The following is a 20,469-nucleotide window of genomic DNA, read 5'->3' as shown; positions in this document are numbered from 1 at the left end:
TTCAGTTCAAGATAGAAGGGGCAGATGTACACTGAAAAGCCACAATGCAGAGCAGCACTGGGGGAAATAAGTAAAGAGGTAAGGGGCAGTTTTTTATTTACCAACCCTGTGAACTCTGCTGTCATAAAGAAGAAATCCTTGGAGGATTTCTGTCCTACTCCACTCTGCTCACCTGCTATGCAAATGCCAGCCTTACACTGTCATGTCAGAAGGATAATCCATTGGACAAAAATCATGTGGGCACATGGAGTGTTTCAGCTACCCAGTCCACTGGGCAAACCTGAGACTTAAAACATCAGAAACTCTTCTGAGAAAATGTCTATTATTTCTTTAACTATACACACCCTGCATGCAAGCCAACCAATAAATGAAGTGGTGGAAAATAGAGACAATAAAATGAATAATCAAAGTTTAGTCTGATTTTTGTTCAGTTGAAAGGGAAAAACTGGAATGATAGAGCAAAAGAGGGATCTCTGGCACTAAAAGGTAGAAAAGCATTGCTGTATCTGTAAGCAGGCTGCAGCTCCACAATAGAAATGCCATCTCAACTCTTCAGCACCACTTTTATTCCAGAAGTCAGTAATTAGCTGAAAAAGAAAAGTCACAATGTTGTTAGAATCATGGCAAACAAATTTTGAAAGGCCAGTCCCTAGGATTTTTCAAGTGCACTTTTCATGTGGATACTAAGAAGAGACCAAAGGAAAAGCAGCTTTGTTCTGGTTGATAAAACCTTGAGGAGCTTTAGAATTATGAAGTGTCCTTTTGAAGTTAGAATGAAGTCATTGATAAGATCATCTAAACCCAAAAATAATTTAGATAAACCCCTTCTAGCTTCCCAAAATGCCTAGATCATTGTGATATACAAAGTATTCAAGAAACATTGGAAAATTGAAAGAGATGGATAAGAGGTTAACACCAGTAAGAGTTCAAGACCTCTATTATAAATTAAATTATAAGATTACTAAGGTTATTGTAACATGTCTGTTACTGGGGAGTCAAACCAAACCTGAGCCAGACTGAAAATTTTATGGGACTGTGGAGGTTTTTATTCTAAACTAGTAGATAGCTATTTTGTGGACATTTCTTACATTTGACAAGGAATAAATTAATCACAACTCAGAATGGAATAGAATTGAAAAAAGGCTCACTTACACAAGCAGTTTAACATACAGCAAACATGATAGACAGTGTTTTTGTGTGCAACATGAGAAATGAGTCAGAAGTCATGAATGGCAAAATTCATTGACCACAGATGAGAACTTTGCCTGAGTGAAGCACTTGTGTGGGTATTATAAAGTAATACAAGGGATAAAATAACTCAGATTGAAGCATAATTCAGCAGATGGAAAATGTGATGACTCAACTGATCAGCAAGACAATGCCTGTGTCCGGTGGAATTATACATACTCTGAGCATGATTGTGTCCTGGGAAAAAAGATTGATGTCACCTTTGATGTCAGGCACTGATCTGCACAGGCACAGGGAGTTTGTGGACACACCCTTGATCCATCAGAATCATCAAGAATGCAGCAGGTGTGACAAAGACAAGGCAGAAATAGCACCAAGGCTATTGCCCTCAGACCTGCCAGAGTAGAAACACATCCAGAAGTAGCCAGGAAGGACTGTAAGAGTTACCTAATCCTTCTTCCTCCTCCCAGTAAGAAGGAAAGATCTGTTATACACAGATCATTGGTGGCACAAATTTTTCTGCCTTGTTCTGAAAGACCTCAAGATAGAAAGTCTCCATGGTCATCTGAAAACAAATTCCAGTGTTTGTGCTCTGTTCTGGTAGTTTTTCTTAGCATTCAACTTCATTCTGCTTTACTGTAATTTAAGCTCTTAATGGCTTACTTTTTTCATTATGGATGTAGAAAACTATTTCTTCTCTCATTGCAGAGACTTTTAATTCCTCAACAACTTTAATAAATGTTTTAATAACATTCTTTGTCTTCTAGGAGCAAAACAATAGCAGTTTCTTCAGGTCATGTTAGATAGTTCTGCTTCTTTTTGGTATTCTCTGGATTTTCCAACAGGTCTACATCTATTTTATGTTATCCATGACTTATATTTCTGTGGAACAGCACTGCCCTGCTAAGGATTTGCTGTTTTGACATCTGTACATCATTGTTAATCCCTGTTCAGTTTGGGATTCTCTACCTTTTCCACAGGACTGCTAGCCTGACATTCCCTCATCCTATACTTGCTAGTTAAAATTATTCCTGCCAAAGTAAAGTGCCCTGCAGTTGTTCTTAATTATTTTCATCTAATTTTATTCAAATTATATCACCAATTTGTCAAGATCACTTGAAATTTTAATCCTGCCTTCCAGAACTCTTGCATTCAGTTCCAGCTTTGCCTCATGTATAGATTTAATAAGTACACTCTCTCTTCCCTCTCTGAGGTCACTAAAGAAAACATTGGGAGGTCTGCCTCCATGTCTGTATCCCCAAACCATGATCCTGTTCATTAACTGTTCATTAAACATCATTCAGTCACTGGGGGCTGCCTGCTTGCTTGATGCTGTACAGGACATAAACACTGATATTATAAATTCTCCAGACCACAGAGAATCTCGAAGTTCTACAACAAAACAAAGCTACCAGAGACAAAGCTGCAATTTTTATTGGAGTCACTGACTATAGGATATCCAGATTCAGTGGGCTTAGCTAATTTGAAAATCTGTCCTGAGTCATGGACTCTCTGAATCTCAGAGAAGGAAGGACTTTCATGACCAAAGAATGTCTCAGTTTTGTACTCTGGCTCTTAAATCCTTCTACTTCTCCTAATTTCCCCATGGACAAAGGTTGCTTGACTTGAGGAACCCAGTATGAGTGGGAGTCTGAGTTCCCCTTCTGTATTGTGCAAGTCACAGAAGAGAGAGTGGGCTCAGTCCCTTCCTCACAAAATACACAAGTAAATACACACAAAACCCAAGGGGTTATGGAAATAAGCACCCTCATCCCAGCTCCTGCACCCTCACTGCCACCTGCCCTGTGGAACCAACCAGTGTGGATGCAAGTGGGGAGACTGGTGTTCCCTTCATCCACCCAGCAAATCTGAATGTTTTAGCCATATTTTTACAGCTTTTATTGATTTTTTAAAATCTCCTAGGAACTTTCTCTGTGGGCCATTACAACAAGGACTAACCACAATAGTCTGCTTTTCTTAGCTGGCTTTCACAGGGCCCCTAGAAGTTGGCTTTGGTCCTTCAAAAATTTGTGGGCTGCAAGCTGAAACTTGTTGCACTTGGTTGCATTGTATATGGACCACCACATCCACAGCAAGATCCTGCCCAGCTAAGAGCTGAAATTGCCTCCAGTATTTTCACCTTCTGCAGTTCAGGTGGATTAACAGCAGCCATGTGCTTTCTCAATCTTCTCTCTCCTGCCTTGTTCCACAAGCTGCTTACCTGTCAGCCTCTGTCTTCACACTGCAAACTCTCTGTCAGTCAGTGTCTCCCTGCAGCACCTTGCCCATGCTGGACCTACCACCCAGGCTGCAGGACCTGCCTCTTGTTCCTTGCTGCAGCTGTTTCCCAGAGCCTGCTCCAGTGTGGCTCCCACTCTCTGTGTGTTACTGGCCAACAGTGACAATGCCACTGTCACTCTCCTGTTTTCCTTACCCTGCACATCCAGATAACTGACCCCTCTGATAACTGGTATCACATATTTATTGGAGCATTCACATGAATCTTACCCTTCTCTGTCCTCATTCTTTTCCCAAGATCCTATTTTCCAATGTAACTCCTCTTGTTTTCATAGACTTTGTCTGTTTCAATGTGATTAATCTCCTTCATTATTTTAAAATCATTTAAAACCACTGCAAGATCTCTTTTAAGCAAGATAATACCAAAGCTCTTCAGTCTTGCTTTATAACTCAAAGCTGAAAGGCACAGTATTACTGTCATCTTCCTTGCTTTATCCCTTCATCAAATCCTCCTTAGGTAGAGTGAGCAGTACTGAAAAGAGCACTCTCAACAAGAACTCACCAGTGGTTTAGGTAATAACAATAACACCTTTTTGATATATATTCTGTTCTTACTGTAATGCAGCCCAACATCCTGTTCAGTTGTTGGGGTGCTTTTTTTTTTTCCCTACAGCTGTGTGTTAGGCTGGGAGCTCTGGGGATTATTCAAAGAGAATATTTTCCAGATTTATCAATTTACCTTTATGACATTTGCATCTCCTCATTCCAAGGGGAGCAATCATCCAAGCAAACACCAGCACTGTTCAGTGGCACTGCCTTGCTCTTTAGCTGGCTCTCTACCCAATCTCCTCTCTTGAACCTGACAGATTCCTCCATGGAAGCAATAAAAAGGCAGCTAAGGTGCTAAATACGAAAGATTGCAGGCATTAAAGGATAAAGTCACTGCAAAGCAACAGGTTCCAAGTATTTCTTGGCTAAGCACACGTACACTAATGCTAGCTTAGGTGTTCACATTGTCAGCAATGGATTCCACACCTAATGGGCTTGGTTTCCAAAATCCATCCCTCTTCCAGGGCCTCGCTTCCATTTTTAAATGACCCAAGCTGGAGCTACTAAATTGTACTTTACTTATATCCAGCTCCACACACAGAACACAAATCTCTTTTACCACAAGAAATGCTCTTCATCTCTCTGTTTTCTCTTCTGCCTAAGGGAGATCAATCTCTCTACAAATGCAAAACCAATCCCCAAATAATCCTCTGGGATTACACTGGCTCACAGCCCCTCATGCCACAGGGTCTCAGGCAGGAAGGATACATGGGCTGTCAGTCTACATCCAGAGAGAATCTGGTTGAACTCCCTGACCTACCAGAGCCATCAGGAAATCTCTCAGTGCCTCCCTTTGTAGCACAGGGTTCAGTGCTCTGTTATGTATCATGGCTATTGTAAGGATAATAGGAATGGAATAAAAATGACATGGTATAAATAGTAACAACAATGAAAGAAGAGAAATAAAAATAAAAGAAGCAAGATGAGATGTAATCTAAAGAGAGATATAAATTGTTTTTTGGCAGAAAGGAAATTATAAAGTCTGCAAGATACTATGAAATGTTTAAACTGATTGTTGCCCAAAAGAAGGAATAAAAGCTTTTGACCAGACTAAGGAGATTTCTGGTATGTGATGGAATGGCAGGACAAGACTATCAGCCTTGCTGATAGTGTGCCTGGAAAGAAGTATCTCCCAGCACTTTTTGGCTCAATTCAGAGTATTTAACTCTCAGATTGTTGTGAGAAGGCCAGTGCAGTGCCCCAGTGTAGGGTGATGCCCTGTTCTGCATTGAAAACAGGTGTTCAGCTGGCTGCATTCTAGTGGAGCACAGGAGATTTGTCCCAGATTTTCTGGACATGATCTCTAGGTAATACTTGCCCTTGTTTTCAGATGTTTCAGTAAAATCAGAAAATAATTGTTCATGTACTGAGCCTTCCCTGCATGGACTGACAATAGATGTACAGAGCTGAGCTGTAGGCAGGGCAGAGGGGGATCCTGGCCAGTGTACCTTGGAGGTGAGTGGGTTTGGAGCTGCAGTTCTGGAGCATTTCTGGTTTGTTGGGACTGGGACACTCCAGCTGTGGCTGTGACCCACAGAGGTGCAGTCCCTGGCTGGGATCAGGAGAACAACAGCCCTGATAACCCAACCACTCATTTCCTTAGGTTTGAAGCTGTGTTAGGTGAAGAACTACATTAAGAAAAACTCTCCACTGTGTTTATTCATTTTAAATGGCTTTGAGATAGAATTTCTACAAAAGGTCCTAGACAATCAATCTCCATTGTTCTGTATATATTTGCAGAAGATAACAGCTTCATTAAAATATGGTGTGCTATTAACTGCAGTAAATATATCGCCTTAAACCTTAAAATGTAATGTAATTAAATAAGAAATATGAACCTAAGGAGGTTAAGTGCAATCAACCACTGACATACACATTTGATTTGAATTAAAAAACACACACAGAGGGAAATAAAGGGCCTCCGTACATACTTGGATAACAGGAAATCCCCTGGACATAAAAATAGTGAATTTAAGAATGGAGAATATAAAGGTCTAGTTCAAATTTAAGATTTTATGACTGAGGACTCCATTAAATCTTTGAACACTTACAGTAAAGAGTTTGGAATGCTTCCAGTCCAATTCTTTATGTTCTCACAAGTGACAGATTATACTTCTGAACTTCTATGGCAAAAGAAAGAAAGAGTGATTGTATTAATCCATCTAAATCTGCAGCCTGCTAATTAAGATGAAAACTATAACAATCTGTGCTTAGGTGAAGCACAGTATTTTTATAACCCAGCTCAAGACAGCATCACTAGCCAAGCCAAAAGCAGAAGATTAAAGTTCTCAAATTATTGAAGAACAATAAAATAATGAACCACTTAATACTAAATGATCAGCAATCTGTATTAAATATGAACTCCTTCATAGTGCCCAGTCTACTTTGCTTTTTATATTTCCAAGACATTCCTTGTGGTGTTTAAAATACAGAGAACAGCACAGTGCTTCAAGCCCCACCTGCAGCAGTGGAAGGAGTTTCAGTCCCAGCAGGTCTGCAGTGGCAGCTCCCATTCAGAGGGCCAGTCTCACACACGGGTTTTTGTGGCCCAGAGACATTAAGGAGGGAATTTCAAATGAGGAGTTTGCAAGTGAGCCAAGCATTGGAAACTAATGCACTACTTTTACAAGGTTTTAAAGGGAATAATTCTTAAATTATTAAGAATAAATCTTTTAAAGTTTAGGGTGTAGAGTTAAAAATTCATCACTGCATCCAGGTACCTAAGCAAAGGAGCAAAGATTTTATTCCAGACTTCTCAAAACATACTAATTACTGGTATAAATCTGTTGTCACTAGTGGCATATTGCCAAGAGGTAATTGAGCCTTAAATGAAAATGAATGTGTGACATGTGAAAAGACAGCTGATTTGACCCAGGATGTTAGCAGAAACATAATGCCTGGAAGGATCGTGGGGTTAAGGAACTCCCGTGACTGGCCATAAACTGCAAAGTAACACATAAGTCAAACCAGAGAATGAAATTGAGAGAAAACAAAATCTTCCTGTCAGTAGGCTCTCCTCTCCTACAGGGTACATGGCAGTCCCTCTAAAGACTCTGCACACTGCTTTGCTTTCTTCCTATGAAGTCATTGAGGGTCTGGCTTGAGTGAATAACCAGAACAGACAACGTTAATAAATGCTGTCTCTTCTCAAACCAGCACGGGTGGCAAACACCACAGCTGCCACTGAGAAACAAAGCTGACTTTGAATTCTGCACTCAAAACAAAAAGCATACGGGTCTAACAGAAAAGGATCCAAGAGTCCTTGTGAATCACAAATAACAATTTGCCTGTGATTGTCTTCTTTCAGTACTTTCTGGTCTGCCACCTCTGACAGCATTTTTACCAAACATTAAGGAAGACTTTTCACCCAGCCCAAGGCTGCCACATCCCTTCTTCTAAGAGCAAAGGTTGCCCAACACATCCCAGCACAATGCTCCTCATTTCTCACCAGCAGGGTGTGTTTCTCTTTGCCTTCCCTCACAAACAGGTATTGGGAACATCAGATTTAGGAGGTCTGACTATGGACTATTGTCTCACTTGGCCATGTCCCCACTGGTCCCCATTACCTCCCTTCTGTTAGCATCAGGCTTTTGTGCAGTTTTGCAGTAAATGGGTTCATGGAGCTGATTATTTTATTTTATTTTATTTTATTATCCCAGAGGCATCAGGCTAGTTTTAAATTTAATCTGTTCAGGTAATTGGGAGGAAGCTGGATGACAAACTGGGGATGTGAAGGGAGGCAAATACTATTCTTTGAGTGGTGATACAAGTGGATGTCATTTGTAAAAGAGCATATATCCATATATACAGTGTAAATTAGAGTTCAGGCTCTGGCAGCAGCCAACTCTCCTGAACAGATGCTTCCAATGGTAATTCAGAATACCTAAAGCAGAAACCTAAAATTAAAGAGCATGAATATGACAAACCCAGAGTATCTCAGTAGTGTGATTCCCACAAAGAGTTGAGGTTCTGTTTACAAATGCAAATGATATGGGCTTAAGCAGAAATACTTTTGCTTAATGTTTTTTTTTCCATGGAAAAACTGAAACCTTCCCCTGTGAGGAGCAGTGAAGACCCTCTGAAGGGCTCTCCTGCTAACACAATAAACATCTGTGGGTTCTTTCCTCCCTAATGCTGTTTTTTCTAGGGGTCCCTCTCTGATGAATTAGCAGTCCCAGTAGATTGTGGCAAACAATCCCACACACCACATTTTAGGAAATGGTACTTCTTGGAACTGATTGGTTTGGTCTGCCTTAATGCAGGCAAGTTAACACCACATTATCAAATGGACTGAGGTCACCAACCTCTACCAGATGATCTGCTTGATCCTTTTCAGGCCAAAAAAAAAAAAAAGAAAGGAAGAAAAAAATACAAAGAAAATGAAAAAGCTTGGATTTCTTACAGAAATCTGAGTGCTCCAAGCTGGAAGCAGTAGGCTTGGTCACTCACAGCCCACCCACCTACAGATCAAGATGGACTGGAACAACCTCCTCCATAAGCCAGAAAAGTGAAGGGGGTTGGGAGGTGGGAGGAAGAGTTTCATATTTCATCTACCACTTTTAATAGAAAACAGAATGTGGTGGGAGCTTGAAAGGAAAATAGCAAATCCCTGGGGATCCCAAGTGTTGGCCTTGCAAGTCAAAGCTGTCAATCACAGCGGGTGCCCTCCAACTCTACTTCTAGAAAGGAAGGAAAGAAAGGAGAAACAGACTGGCACATTCAGCCACTAGGTGTTACTGTTGCTCCACGGACTTTAGAATAAGCAAAACATCTATCAGAGGCATCATCTGCAGCTGCACCTGAAGATTCAAACCACAGAAACAAACTCCTACTTCTGGATTCATGTACTGCCACTCAAAAATCAGAACACTTTGGTGTCTTTTCTTGGGGTAGCCATAGAGGCAGGCATATTCCTTGGGTTTGTTTTTACATCTCTGCTTTGTTTCTCCATCTATAAAATGGAAATAAAGACCCTCATCTCCCCTGGGAGGGACTTTGAGGCCACAGATCAATAAGAGCTGAAGTCCCTGACAATCTTTTGGCATGAACAAAGCAATAAGGTTTTGCATGAGCTGTTCCTGTTGATTCCAGAATAGGTTTCTTGAGAGACTGAACTGAGTGTTACCCCACAGACTCATGACAAAGAGCAGGGCTGCACTGCACCCCTGTCAATGCACCTTAATGTCCTGTTTCCCTTTGGTCTCTTGCCATAGCTCCACCCCAAGTTTTTCCAGAGAGCAGCCACACTTCATCCAAACCATCATTTACTTAATCAGCTGTGCTTTGAGCCCCAGAGACACATCCCTGCTCTGAGCTTCTTAACCAACAAGCTTTGAGATTACAATATTGATTTTCTCCTTAATTTTTAATAACAGAATACAATGTTCAAAAATAGGTGTTCCTTCCTCTCAGTTCCTGTACTCCATGCCTTGCCTCCAGGTGAACCAGTAGAAATAAATGGCTGATGTAATGCAGGTCCCTGTCTGCACCCACTGAAGAGCTGTTTCTGCACACACACAATAAATGTCATGCAACACACAGCAACCAGGCAGAGCCTGCCCTTCATGGTGAGCTGTGCCATGTGGTTGTACTTCTAACCCAGGCAGCATTTTCACACACAACTGGAGTGCTCCGGGCGTGTTTCCCAAAGTTTGGAAACATTGCTGAAGTACATTAAACAAAGCACCAATACTGAGCCACAAAAGCTTATGAAAAAATTTTTTTGAGTTGTTTTCATAGGAAAATTTTTATTTGCCACATTAAACGAAATACAATGCAAACTTAAAATACTGAAAGACTGAATGGTTTGCAAGTGCTCAAGTATTATCTGAAAGCTGACTGGCATTACATTTTACTGCTCTGGGTCTCTACCTTGGAGGCAAATATCCTCTGAGCTGCAGTTCAGGCAAAAAGCATCACTTGCCCTCATACAGCAATCACTGCATCTCTCACTCAAGTTCTCACTGGCAGTGCTAGAGCAAAGGACAGCTTTATTAAAATATTATTGATACCTTGCAGTGGCTTTTGAGGGAAGAAGGAGGATTTTTACAAGGAAAATCACCTGAAGATGATAATTTTTGTTTGCTACCAAAACATCATGGTAGAAAACCTGCCATCTAATAAATGCAAGACATAAAGACCCTTACCAGCATTGTCTGGAAGTAGTTCACTTACTGCTGGGGTTTCCTCTCTGCTGCAGGCTGACAAAGAGTTTTAAATCAGTGAAGGAAAATGATTCACACACATGTGCTCTCAGCAAACAATACACCAGGCACTAACATAGCTTTATCCATATGCCTAAGGCAGATGCTGATAACATCAAGTGTACTTGACTTAGATGCCTTTGAAAAGTCACCCTAAGTGGCTTGAAAGCTTAATTCCCACTTTCTAAAGTGACTTCAAACTCTAAATCACACTAAATCACCATAAATCTAAAAATTGCACCCTTAGTCAGCTATGCTCTCCTTACTCTTTAGTGGCTAATATAAACACACAAAGACCCTATCTGACACTCCATCTAAAAATTAATCCTAATTGCTTTCTGGGCAGCTGCACAAACAGCCAGTTTTAGCCAGTTTCAGTTACCTCTTATGCTTTATTTCCCCTTCTTCTGTGCTGGTGTCCACAATAGGACCCTTTATAACACATTTTTCTTCATGTGCTAGTGTCAGCTAATACCATATGCCAGCTGAGGCTGTCCTGGTTCTTCTCTCTGGGCCACCCTTTCTGTCTTTCCTTTGGAAGTCGTGGGTCTGAAATGTGGAAAACAACAAAGCTGTGGAAAGAATTAACTATGAGTTGTCCCAGCTCATTGTGAATTTGGTCCTGAATCACACAGAACACAAACAGAAAGCACACATCCATTCTGCTACAGCAGAATCAAACTAATGGGTAGTTGTAGCTACTGCTTTTTCATTGTCTTAGTCCCATGAACCTGAGAAGAAAGGGTTTTCTGATTTTTAAAATACTATGTGAACATCGGGATGCCACTGCCACATTGAAGCACTGTAAACCATCCCTACACAAGGAGTGAAACAACAAATGAGTGAAACAACAAATGAGTGAAACAACAAATGAGTCTCCACTGTGATAGAGAAGACTGCACCCCCTCAGTGAGAGCAGAGCATTTCTGGTTCACATTTATTAGCAGTGCTGGTAATAAACATTTACATTGTGGTAGCGCCTAGAGGCCCTATTTGAAAGCTTGTCTAGAAGTGCTATTGTACCTGGGCACTAAACAGCTCTGAAGCAGCACATCTGTCTGCCAGATGTTTTATTTTCTTAGAAGCTGCCATTTCAAAAAGCCTCTTGCCTCCCCTAACAAGCTCTAATAAGAATCTTCAAGAACTTGGCTTCATCATCCTTCCAAGGAGAATCTGCAGTTAAAAGTGCAAAGAAACAAGGAAAGAGAGCATTGCTGGAGCTAGTGAGGGACACCAGAGCCTGAAGCCCACATTGACAGAGGGCTCTGGAAGAGGGCACTGACCTCTGCCTGTTTCATCCCTCCAGGGCTGCCTACCAGGGCACTGGGGCCAGAGCAGGAGCAGCATGGCATGGATGTGGCCAGCAATGGGGTGCAGCAGTGGGCTTGGTGGTCTCTGTTCCATCTTTCATTGAAAGGTTGCATAGGAGTCATAGGCTTTATCTTCTCATGGTTCAAAGATTGGTATCTATGGGCAGAAAAACAGTCTGAGAGGGACTTTCCACTTTCTCCCACTTCTCTCAAAAGTCATCAGCTGTTCCTCCTCTGATCAGTGCTCAGAGGTCACACAGCTCAGTGGCTGGAAATTCTGTCCCCTGCTGAAAGCAGCAGCTGGGAAGTGCCAGGAGGATTTCCCTCTTACCAAAGCTGCCCTGGGCCACAGCAGCACAGGCATTGTGAAGGATCCCTTCACTCTTTTGCTGTGACACCACATTTGTTCCAGCAGGCCAACGAGCAGGCCAGGCAGAGCAGGGACAGAGCAGGGAACAGTGAGAGGACAGCGGGGACAAAGCACACAGAATTCACAGAATCACTGGGTTGGAAGAGACCTTTAAGGTTATCGAGTCCAACCCAGCCTTAACACCTCAACTCAACCCTGGCACCCAGTGCCACATCCAGGCTTTGTTAAACACACCCAGGGATGGTGACTCCACCACCTCCCCGGGCAGAACATTCTTGTTCTTTATCACTCTTTCTATGAAAAACTTTTTCCCAACATCCAACCTGAAGTTCATTTGGTGCACCTTAAGACTGACTGTGTCCTCTCGTTCCGTCAAGCAAGGACACTGCGGGGACAGAGCGGGGACGCTGTGGGCACAGTCCAGGGACACGAAGGGGACTCAGCAGGGACGCTGAGGGGACGGAGTGAAGACACAGCGGACGGACAGGAGGACGAAGCGGGGGCACTGAGAGGACGGAGAGGAGACACGAAGGGGACAGAGCAGCAAAGAGAGCGTGGAAAGAGCGGTAACAGAGCGGGGACACGAAGCGGACAGAGCAGGGACACGGACAGAACGCGGACGGCCCACAGCCCCTCACACCGCCTCACGCCGCGCCCCGCCCCTCCCGTCACGTGACGGCGGCAGAGCCAATGGCCGCGCGCTCCCGCCGCCCCGCGTGTTGCCGGGCAGCGGCCGCGGGGGGGCGCCGTGGCCGCCCGCCATGCTGAGGGCCAAGGTGCTGCTGGTGGGGCCCCGTGAGGTGAGCGCGGGCCGGGAGCCCCGGGAGCACCCGAACGGCACCGCCGAGACCCGCGGGGTCACTGCTGCGGAGGGAGGGAGGGAGGGAGAGGGAAGGCAGGAGGAAGGACGAAGCGGGACCAGGCCTGCACGTACCGGGGCTGAGCGAGAGGGATGGCGCGGGGGGCTTTGGTGAGCACCGACGTTGTGGCTTCGGCACATTAAATTCCTCTGTGTGTCCTGTCTGTGCCAGTCTGGCAAGTCTGTGCTGGCAAACTTCGTGTCCGAGAGCACGGAAGGGATCTGCAGCTACAGCCCCACGCAGGGGGTCAGGTGAGCGAGAGTCCCCGAGCCCCGCGCTCTGCTGTGGGTGCCGTGGGTGCCATCGCATCCCACCGTGCCTCCATCATCCCGCAGGATCCTGGAGTATGAGAAACCGAACCTCAACGGGAACGGCAAGGGAGCTGCGTGTCGATTCGAGCTGTGGGATTGCAGTGGTGATCAGAAGTAAGCCAGCGTTGTTACTTCCTCCAGGTTACTGAACTCCTGATAGTTCTGTTTACAAGATAATCATACTTAAGGCTCAAGCCTATGATCTGTTTGACATGAGTATTCCTGACTCTTCACCCCAAAATATTTTTATAGTTTCTGCTGTAAAGCATCCAAAGCACTAGGTACTCTCTGCCATGATCACAGCTAAACTCTGTTTTGGATAAGGACTGACTCAAATAGTAAAGTCCACAACTCCTGGAATGAAGTTACAGACACAGGAGACAGAGGCCCACTCTGTAATTGCCCTCATCTCCATTAAATTATGTGAGTGGACTTCAAACAATGTATGCATATGATTGAGGCCTTAACTTCTGAAAGATGGAATTGAGAATGATTCATTCTTAGGGCAATGTTTTATTAAGTTTATGTGAGCGTTTGGCCAAATTCTACATGGTCAGCAAATAATCAAATTAGAAAATGATGGGATCAACTATCATAATAGATCAAAATACTTAGAATATGATATGTAACTGGCAAGGTTACTGATGTTATAGTAAAAAAGTACTTAATGTGTTCTTGAGTTCTTAATGTGTCAGTCTTTCAATTTTCTGTGTTTTTCAAGGTTTGAAACATGCTGGCCAGCTCTGATGAAGGACTCTCATGGTGTAATAATAATCTTCAACCCTGAGCTGCCCAGCCACCTGAAAGAAATTGAGATGTGGTACTCGTGCTTCGTGCAGCAGCAGCCTCTGCTTGACAGTCAGTGTCTCCTGGTGGCACATCACAAGCCTGGCAGTGCAGGGGACACAGAAAACCTGTCCTTGGGTAAGGAGATGGAAAACTCTATTTGTAGCTCAGAGTTTTTCATTGATCTTTGTGCCTTTAAAATTGTTAATACCTTATGGCTTGCATTTTTCATCTAAATCTGTTGATTAAAGAACACTGAAGTGCTTGGCAAAAACAGAAATAATGGATTTCAAAGGTGACCAATATTCCTGGGGAAGGGAAGGGAAGGTTTCAGTGGCTTCTCCAAGTGTGTATGCAGCTGAGCCAGAAATTAGAACTCCTGCCATATTTTCTCATCAGTAGTAGTTTGGTTCTTTATTTGGATTTTTTTTTTTTTTTGTACCAGACACTTTTTAGGGCATTTAAGTTTGTAATTTTTCAGCCAGACGAACAGGAGCTCTTTGAAATAAAAGGCTGCATCTTAAAATTAGCAATAGGTTCCTTAGATACTGCAAAATTATTTGTGCCTATTTATGGCTGTGAAAACACATACTCCCTTCTGGGCAACCTGTTCCAGTGTTGAAACAAGCACACGTTTGTTATAAGCATTACTATATTAATACATATTTAATACAAAAATATCATTCCATAATTTTGAAGTAATCAAAGAGTATCATATCACTTCAATAATAAAATTGCAGTTCAGTGCTCAATTTGTTTAATTCTGCTTAACTGAATGTGAGACCAAAACCAGACTTTATGCTTCAATAACAATAAACTTTGAAGAATTTAATCTGGCAAAAAGCTGTATTTGTTTGCAACACTGACAAACTCTGCTGCATTTCTCCTTGCCCTGCTCTGTGTTATCTGAGGTGTCAAATGTTGTGAATGAATTCCACTGAATTCCAGCTGAGCTGTCTCATGATTGTGACTATTTCTTTTATAAGAGGAATATACCTAGTTATTCTTATTTCCTTTCAAAGCTTATCCACTGAACAAGCTAAAATTGATACATTCCAACCTAGAGGAAGATCCTGAAGATGTTCAGATGGAATTTATCAAGTACTTCAGAAGCATTATCAACATAATAAATGAGAGCAGAGAGAGGGAAGAAATGTCAATTATCTCATAATATTAAAAAAGATACTGAACAAGGAAGAAAAAATATTATTTTCCTTTTGTAAGCTATACTGTCCAAGGAGAATTTGCCAGGCTACAAATACTTCAGCCTGTGAACAAGGGGGGTGACATCAAGTGAACTGTGGTGCCAGGGAGGTGGGTGCACATCCAGGAATTTGAGTAACTTTGTAGCTGCACTTTGGCATCAGAGACACAGGAAGGTGTTACTATGTTAGTGTGGCCCAAAAATAAAGGTATGGGTCATGTCTTCAGAATTCCTCTGTGCAGGGCAGCTTGGAAAAGAAAACCTGACAGAACTAAGACACTGGAGTTCTGCTGAAGCATCTGGGCAAGGTGCTCATGTTAGCTGGAGAAGGCTTGTCTTTGGAAGTACAAAGTGATTGGAATAGAGATCTGAGAAGTCATGGTGTAGAATTCATGTTTTTATGTTCCAGGTTGTCCTTGTCTTTCTCTTGAGGAGAGCACAGTGCACAGCCATTGCCTTGGCAGGACAGAGCAGGTTGCAGTCTTTCTCAAGACTTAAGTTTTTCTTCTATTCCAACAAAATGAACATGTTGTGAGGACAATGTTGTTCTTCTATTATTTCTAGAGTCCCATATTGTTGTTATTAGATTTCTAAAGTCTATACCTCTTGGGCTGTATTCTCATGGCTGCAGATCTTCACAGCATGGACTCTTTCTGCTACATGCTGTTCTCTCTCAGGTCAGGGTCCCTCCAAGGCTCTCCCTGACTGGCTAACCCGCCCCCTTTTATCCCAGTTCTCTTCATTGGTCACAGCTGCAGCCCAATCAAGGACATCACAGCTGCAGCCCATCGAGGGCAACTGGGACCTCTGGGGCAAAGCCTCTATACAGATATTCAAATACAATACGTATCCTCTACTATAGGACAATGTTTAGGTCTCTCTGGGAGGAAGGAATTGAAATCTTGGTTTAATGCAATATTCTGACTTATGTCAGGAGCTCCAATAAGTTCTGCATTCTCCAGAGGAGGAAAAGCTGTTTCAAAACTTTACTGTTCCCTCTTGCATTGAAATAAGTGGTTTCCTAGATAATTTACTTTCTGATTTGTTTGGTTTGCACTCGTTCCTGTTCTTTGTGTGTTTTGCTGCAGAAGACTTTTTTTTTGTAACATGTATTACGAAGGCAATAAAAACATTTTTTAAATGCATCCTCTTTGTTCTCAAAGGAGAAGTTAATTATGCGTTTGTGCAACTCTTAGCAACTTGTTTTATTTTTAGTAAGGAAAATAGTGATAAAGTTGTAGCATATTTCAGCCTACAAAAAGAGACATTTACAAAAACTTGGACCCAAGTAGCCAAAGGAATGACACCACATTGGCACTGTCTTTTAATAAACATCCTTTAGAGAAATTATGTTATAAACCAGGAAGTACTTAATGTATTTTATTGCAAGGCAACAGAAGTAGGAGATTCTTGGGTTTCTTGGTGACCCAGCTTAATTAATCTACTATTTTTGCTATTTTCATAGTTCATCTCTGAGCAGTGAGTAGCCTGTCCTTGTGCAAGTGGCATGTGAGGTGAAAGATTAAAAGATCTCTGAACAGTTCCTGCTCTGCCACTAAAGCTAAAAGCTGCAGTTGGTTCTGGGAGGCAAAGAGGGTGGAACTGAAGGAAAACACCAGTGAAAAGGACACCAGGAAATAAACAAGTGAAATAAGCAGAAGAAGATGAAAATAATAGGTTGGAGGTGAATAGTGGGAGGTTGGCATTTCAATATCTGTCTCATTTACATGGCTTTTGAACAATCAGGCTTTCTGTGCTTGCAATCAGTGTCATAGGGTGGTCTGTTGGAGGCAGTTATTAAAAATACACAGTCTAATGAGAGAACAGTTTTTTACATGCTGCCTTAGATTACTTTTTCCTTGTTTCCAGCTGTGTGGTGCTGGAGCCAATTTTTAAAATATACTGCCTTAATAAATTCAGTTTTTCCCAACAGCAATATTGTGATATTCACTGGTAAAAGACTAGTGTGAAACCTACCAAATATTTTACTTGGAATGTAAAACTGTTTGGGTGATTCCAGGGTTTAAAAGTCAATGAACTCTCCTGTTCACCACCTTGTTTCATATAAAATGTTAATCATGATCTTACTTTAAACTCAAAAAAAGTTGTAAATTACAGGTATCTATAGACTGCAACACACTGTTCATCAGAGAAGAAAAATGGTGTTAGAACCAAAGACAGATGTCTAGACTCGACTTTGTATCATCCAAAAAGGTCATAAGCCACAATAAATATGGAACATCATTCATAAAATCCGGCCAAGAAATGAATTCCTGTCACTGCTGAAGAGCAGTAAAGGCATAGACTCATGCAAAATTAATCCTTAGTACTGGAGAAGACAACAGAGAAAGTATTTATTCAGAAGTATCTTTCATTAATGATTTACAAAGGCCATCGGGGACACCCAGCAAGGAGAGAGGTGTGGGAATGCCAAGGAACACCATGGGGTCTCTGCCTTTCTGGGCTCTCAGAGCCTGCAGAGCCCCAGGAGATGCCCCATCCTGGTGTTACTCAGACTGTGGGGACAGCTGTGTCTCTGTGCCTGAGGCCAGGTGGTTCATGAGGGGCTCTTCTGTGCTCTGTCCTATTTCTGCAAGGGAGTGCCAGGGAAGTGTAAAGAAACCTGGGAGCATGTGGCAATCAGCCACAAATCAGCTGGCATGGTGTGTGCTCGGGAGTAGGAACAGTCTATGAGCAGAGGAGAACAGCAGCTCTGCAGAAAGAGCACTCTTATTTTATTCTTCCATGCTGAGGACCTCACCACCATGCTGGGAAGTTTGTAAAGGCTTTTTGGAATGGCTGTTCAAGAAGAGAAAGGCAGACAACCAGTGAAGTCTGTCAACTCCTCCAAAATGTAGCCTTCTCCATGTGTCCTCAGTCTCTTAGAGTGAACAGGTCATGTCCCCTTCTCATCCTGTCAGCAGCCATGAACTCCAAACCCTGGCTTTGTATCAGCTGTGCACAAATTGGGAGTCTCCAAGTTCCCTATCCCTTTCTGTGGATCCCTGTCCATACTGGAATTCAGTGGGTATTTTTTCCAGTGGTTTTTCTGTCATGGTTTTGGAAACTGAGGCTGGAATCAGGAGCATAGAACATTTTAAACATTAATTAATACAAATAAATTCAGCCTCCAGAGTGCAGAATCCAGTTTCCAGGATATGCCAACCATGCAGTGAGAAAACAACCTGTCACTTCAACAGAAGTTATTCAGGTGGCAACATTATTTTGGCACTGAGTAATGATAATTCTGACAGCTTACTTCATTTGTTTATGATGTACAGAAATGGTTTCAAAGTTTCATTGCTGTATAGCTACAAAACCCTTTATAGCTGAACTTGAGTTCTACTCAAGTTCACACTCACCTCCCACAAAAGCAGTTAGGACATCATTGCTCTGGACAGCAGACCTGTCTGGACAAAGAGTTAGCATGGAAATTTGATAGGGAGCAGTCAGAATCAGAGAAACTCTGTAGGGCTAAAATGCAGAATTTTAAGACTTTAGGGTTATACTTATAAAGTTAAACATCGTGGCTACTTTGCAGGCTGGTCATTGAAGATATTTAAGCTCTTCAGTTGTAAGAGTTTGCTCAGGTTACCTCTTACAAGCTGTTTTCTGCACACACAGAACATTGTGAACCCAGTAATTCCTGCTAAGGGTGAAGGCAGTTACAGGCAGTGCTACCCAGATGTGTGACTTGTTTACAACTAAGCTTTGGGAGTAGCAGCAAAGCTGAATGAAATACATTTGGACCTTACCAAAAAAATGCAGCTTTCTTTTCAAGTCATATATTTTGAAGGCCAGGCCTTTGGTCTCAGTTGCTCTCAGCAGTATTGTTCTAATGGACACAATAGACATAAGAAATCCCACGTTCCTATTTCCATTATTGTGCTGCCAAGTGACTAAAGGGAGTCATGTAGGCCCCCTCATTGAAGAGTGCCCGTCCATGCTGGGGTTTGCATGCTCAGTTTAAAATATCTAGGGTGCTGACACTCAGATGCTTTAAGAAGCAACTTCTAAAAGGTATCCAGGACCTCTTAAAATCACATCTTAAACAACTCAACTTTTCAACAGGAGTACCTTGCTCTGGAGGTCACTTGCATTTCCTCTTATCACTTCTCCAGAATTTTCCACTGGTGGAATACTTGGCACAGCAAAGATCTGCCAAATACCAATTTATTTTATTGAGAGGTTGCCTTCCCCAAGGTGCTGGAAACACTGCAGCAGTAATTGCCCCAGCTGTGCTGTGTGCACACATGGACACCATGGCACCCAGGAGTACCAGACACCATGTGCTGCTCCCCAGGCAGTGCAGGGGTTAACTCCCCTGTACAAATCAAGCCTTTTGTCACCTCAGGTGTGCATTTTTGCATTGATCCTTACAGGTTATTTACTTAGGACAAGTTGGGTGACTGAGCTTTGCATAACTAGACACCTTGGAAAGGCACCTGCTTAGAATTTGCTGAGAATTCACCCTGTGAAAATTCTTCACAAACTAAAGTGGGAACCTCTCACCTCATGCTGGAATCATCTCTATGATGGAACTGGCTTGTTCAGGTTTGGCCACCCACGCTCAAAAAAATAATACAATGAGTCAGGAAAAGGCCACTGAATGGCTGAAGAAGAAATAAACAATTGTATAAGTGTTGTTTTTTTCACTCTAGCAACATAGCAGGGGGATATCCTTGATGTCTGCAAATAAATCACAAAGAAATCCGCTGCAATTACTTGGACATGAGGTAACAGGAGCAATCAGAAGAGCAGAAATGTTGTTGGAAAAGGGTTGGGCCGTTGTAACTAAGGTACACAAACCTAACTATAAAGCTCTCACCATCTGCTCCTTTTGCTTATTCTCCCCCTGCCCTTAAATTGCATGTAGAAATAATTTGACCTTGAACACAAATTTTGGGGTTTGTTTTTTCTTTTTTTTTTTCCAGAAAGATACAAAAAGCAGAGGAAATCTAATGCATTCAGTTTGTGTGTAATAATCTAAACTAAAAGGCAGCTTTGGCACAATACAAATGTGAACAAACTAGCCAACCAATAACTCTAGTGTGGAAGTTAAAGAAGGTTTCTAACAGAGTGGGAAAAACCTGGCTCCATAACACTATTTAATTAGCAGTTTGTGAAGATTGTCACTGGACTTGATCCTTCTAGTCTGTCTCCTAGGAAAATGAGGCTTTTAAAAAATTTATTCATGCAGGTACTTTTCTGCAGAGATGGCAGTGAACCAGAACATCAGCTCCAGACTTCCTTGAACTTTGAGGAACTTGGATTCTGATTTGTGCTCCCCAGCTGGAGATCAGCTGAAGACATATACACATATGCAGAGGAAATGAAGCAGTTTTATCAACTCACACCAGAAGAAAGATAACACAAATTTTCTCACATGA

General features: G+C 42.3%; 1 protein-coding gene across 1 annotated transcript; it reads left to right on the top strand.

Annotated features, from left to right (window-relative positions):
• The first annotated feature begins 12,655 nt into the window (after positions 1-12,655).
• IFT22 (intraflagellar transport 22) lies at positions 12,656-16,224 on the top strand. Its single transcript, XM_036395282.2, has 5 exons — positions 12,656-12,718; positions 12,950-13,029; positions 13,114-13,203; positions 13,811-14,013; positions 14,898-16,224. Exons 1-5 carry the CDS (start codon positions 12,680-12,682, stop codon positions 15,044-15,046), a joined length of 561 nt encoding a protein of 186 aa, XP_036251175.1. The 5' UTR covers positions 12,656-12,679; the 3' UTR covers positions 15,047-16,224.
• The last annotated feature ends 4,245 nt before the right edge of the window (positions 16,225-20,469 follow it).

Source organism: Molothrus ater, chromosome 21 (genome assembly GCF_012460135.2).
Source record: "Molothrus ater isolate BHLD 08-10-18 breed brown headed cowbird chromosome 21, BPBGC_Mater_1.1, whole genome shotgun sequence".
Lineage (NCBI taxonomy): Eukaryota > Metazoa > Chordata > Aves > Passeriformes > Icteridae > Molothrus > Molothrus ater.
This window is presented reverse-complemented; position numbering and strand designations above follow the sequence as displayed.